General features: G+C 37.8%; 1 protein-coding gene across 1 annotated transcript; it reads left to right on the top strand.

Annotated features, from left to right (window-relative positions):
• Nucleotides 1-715: 715 nt before the first annotated feature.
• On the top strand, nucleotides 716-2,173 carry LOC120626079. Its single transcript, XM_039893366.1, has one exon. It carries the CDS (start codon nucleotides 716-718, stop codon nucleotides 2,171-2,173), a length of 1,458 nt encoding a protein of 485 aa, XP_039749300.1.
• The last annotated feature ends 351 nt before the right edge of the window (nucleotides 2,174-2,524 follow it).

The raw sequence follows: 2,524 nt of genomic DNA, 5'->3' as shown, positions 1-2,524 counted from the left end.
TTTTTACACCAAAAAAGTTTCTTGAGATACCTACAGCTATCAAAAGATAAATAAATAAATGTAGTTTCTATATCACGTGTTCAAATAAGTCAAAATAAATATTAAAAAAATACCTACTGTCGTTCCTGGTAACGATACTTTGCTTTATAAATAAAACTGATAATATAAATTAAATATGGGTAAAGATATGTCTTTTTTAGGACATACAAATGATATAATCTTATTAAATAGTATGAATTTTAAATTGTGATAAGCATTAAAAAGTGAATATGTGTAGCTGGTTTAAAATAAGAATTTTAAAAACATTTCTACAAGCGTACAATACGAAGAAGCGGTTCACAATTTTCAATATCATACTGTCTTTGTCGAGCTGACCCTACCACAACTCAATGCGCTCTCAATTCGCGGCAGCTATTATTATCTTGACCCGGTGATTGAGCTCTCCTGCTCGCTATCGTCTAAACCTCCACTGATTGGACCGGCGGTTCCAATCACGCCTCTCGCTCACCGCTCATTGGTCGCCCGGCCCCGCCTTTCGCCTCAAAAGCCTCTACCAAGGGTAGTTTTAAACCCCACTTATATATTTTTCACCCTTGCTTTACTCTCGCATTCGTAGAGTTACTGACGGGTAATACGCACGCGTTTCGCTTTAGATCGTAGCGATATAAGTGAGAAAAGTTTTAGTTTCGAGTGCGCTTAATTAAATGAGCAAACAATGACAATGGACGTTCAAAATAATTACCAAAATTATAAAGAACAATCTCCTGACTCGAAAGAGACTAGTTTGAATATTGAAAGTGCTAAAACTTCGCAGAATATAAAAACAGATATGGCATCAACTGTGCTCAATCAAGGAAAGGCATCAAAACGTTCTTTCGATGTAGCGTTTTTAATGATGCCCGACGAAAAAGTTCGCCATATACAACCTGAGAGACAACTACGAGTTTCCAAACAATTATTTAATACAGAGGAGTGGGAACCGTCGAAGAGGATGGCAGACATTTACAAACACAGCGATTATTCTAACGACAACACACTGGATTCTAAAGATCAAGACGAAGACCGAGGACGTATGAACAACAATATATCACCGGGCTTTGGTTCAGATGTTAACATCGATGTTGGTACAGACGAGTATCCGAGTAAGTCCATATATTGCAGTGATTCTGATACATCTGATCAATCGAGGAGTCGACCTAATTCCAACGAAAGTGCAGCGCGGCATCCAAAGTTCCTGCCTGAATACAAGAATAAAATATTTGATGACCCTACTCTCATCAGCATACAGTCAAGAGCAAGATTTGAAAATCGATTTGGAGAAAAATCTCATGAGATGTCGCCAAAAAGTGCTTTCACCAAAGTATCAAACTTCACTATCCGTTCACCAAATCCATCAGTCAGTCCTGATAATCTTCTCTACCAGAATTCAGTAAGTCCACCACTATCTGCTTCTACTCCACCGAGCTACAACAAATCGAGCTTCAATAACCTCCTGTCGCCTGCACATTTATTGAATGGCCACAACTTTTTCAAAGGACCAAATGTTCCTTCTACGTCTCCAAATTATCCTGAATCAAGCCCCGTTCAAAGAACTAGTGGATCCTTTAAAGCGATGGAATATCAAGGAAAACAAGATTCGAAGGGACCGCAAATGTCACCTAATAAAATGAATTTTTTGCCCTTTAGACCAGAGTTATCTTACCTGCAGGCGGGACCGTCATATCCTTTTGGTGTGCAAAATTTCCAGCCTCCGAACTCTGATTTTATCAAATTTTCTGGACCTCCACGGGAGCCTGTGAACCCTTTGATTGCTAATCCCGCTGCAGCAATTCTAAGTACCCTTTTACCGTCTACTATCGCTGCATTTTCATTGCCTGCGCAGAACGTGTGTGCCAAATGCAGCATAAGTTTTAGAATGACGTCGGACTTAGTTTATCACATGCGGACACATCATAAAAGTGAATCTACTGCCGATCCGCACAGGAGGAAAAGAGAAGAGAAATTGAAGTGTCCCGTTTGCAACGAAAGTTTTAGAGAGAGACATCATCTAACCCGACATATGACGGCTCACCAGGATAAGGACGGCGATTTGGATGACGTATCCCCTACTCAGAATTATAATAAGAAAAGCAAACAGTTTTACCCCCATGGAGGCCCTCTACTTCATAAATAATTTCTTAACTAATAATGTTCTAAATGTATTGATGGGAAATTCCTTCTATTCATAACAATTCGTAGACAATCTTTAAGACTCTTTCGATTTTGTTGAATTCCTGTTAAAATTGCAGTTTAAAGTAAATGCATTGTTATTGTTATTTAATAATATTATTCATGTGCAATATTAGTTGTTAAGTATTAATTTTGTAAATATTAGAGCAAGTAGCAAATCATCATTAAACATTTTAAGAATCGATGCACTCTTTTATTTCCGTTGGTGGGTATGTCTGTTGATCTAAATACAATTAAAGTGTAATTAAAAATCAATATCCTATCTGTTATACTAATATCAGTCTTTGCCAAGTGG

This window comes from Pararge aegeria, chromosome 8 (assembly GCF_905163445.1).
Source record: "Pararge aegeria chromosome 8, ilParAegt1.1, whole genome shotgun sequence".
Lineage (NCBI taxonomy): Eukaryota > Metazoa > Arthropoda > Insecta > Lepidoptera > Nymphalidae > Pararge > Pararge aegeria.
This window is presented reverse-complemented; position numbering and strand designations above follow the sequence as displayed.

Bases quoted from the DNA above. Each gene is read 5' to 3' on its own strand.
- LOC120626079 (XM_039893366.1), top strand. From the start codon at position 716: ATGACAATGGACGTTCAAAATAATTACCAAAATTATAAAGAACAATCT.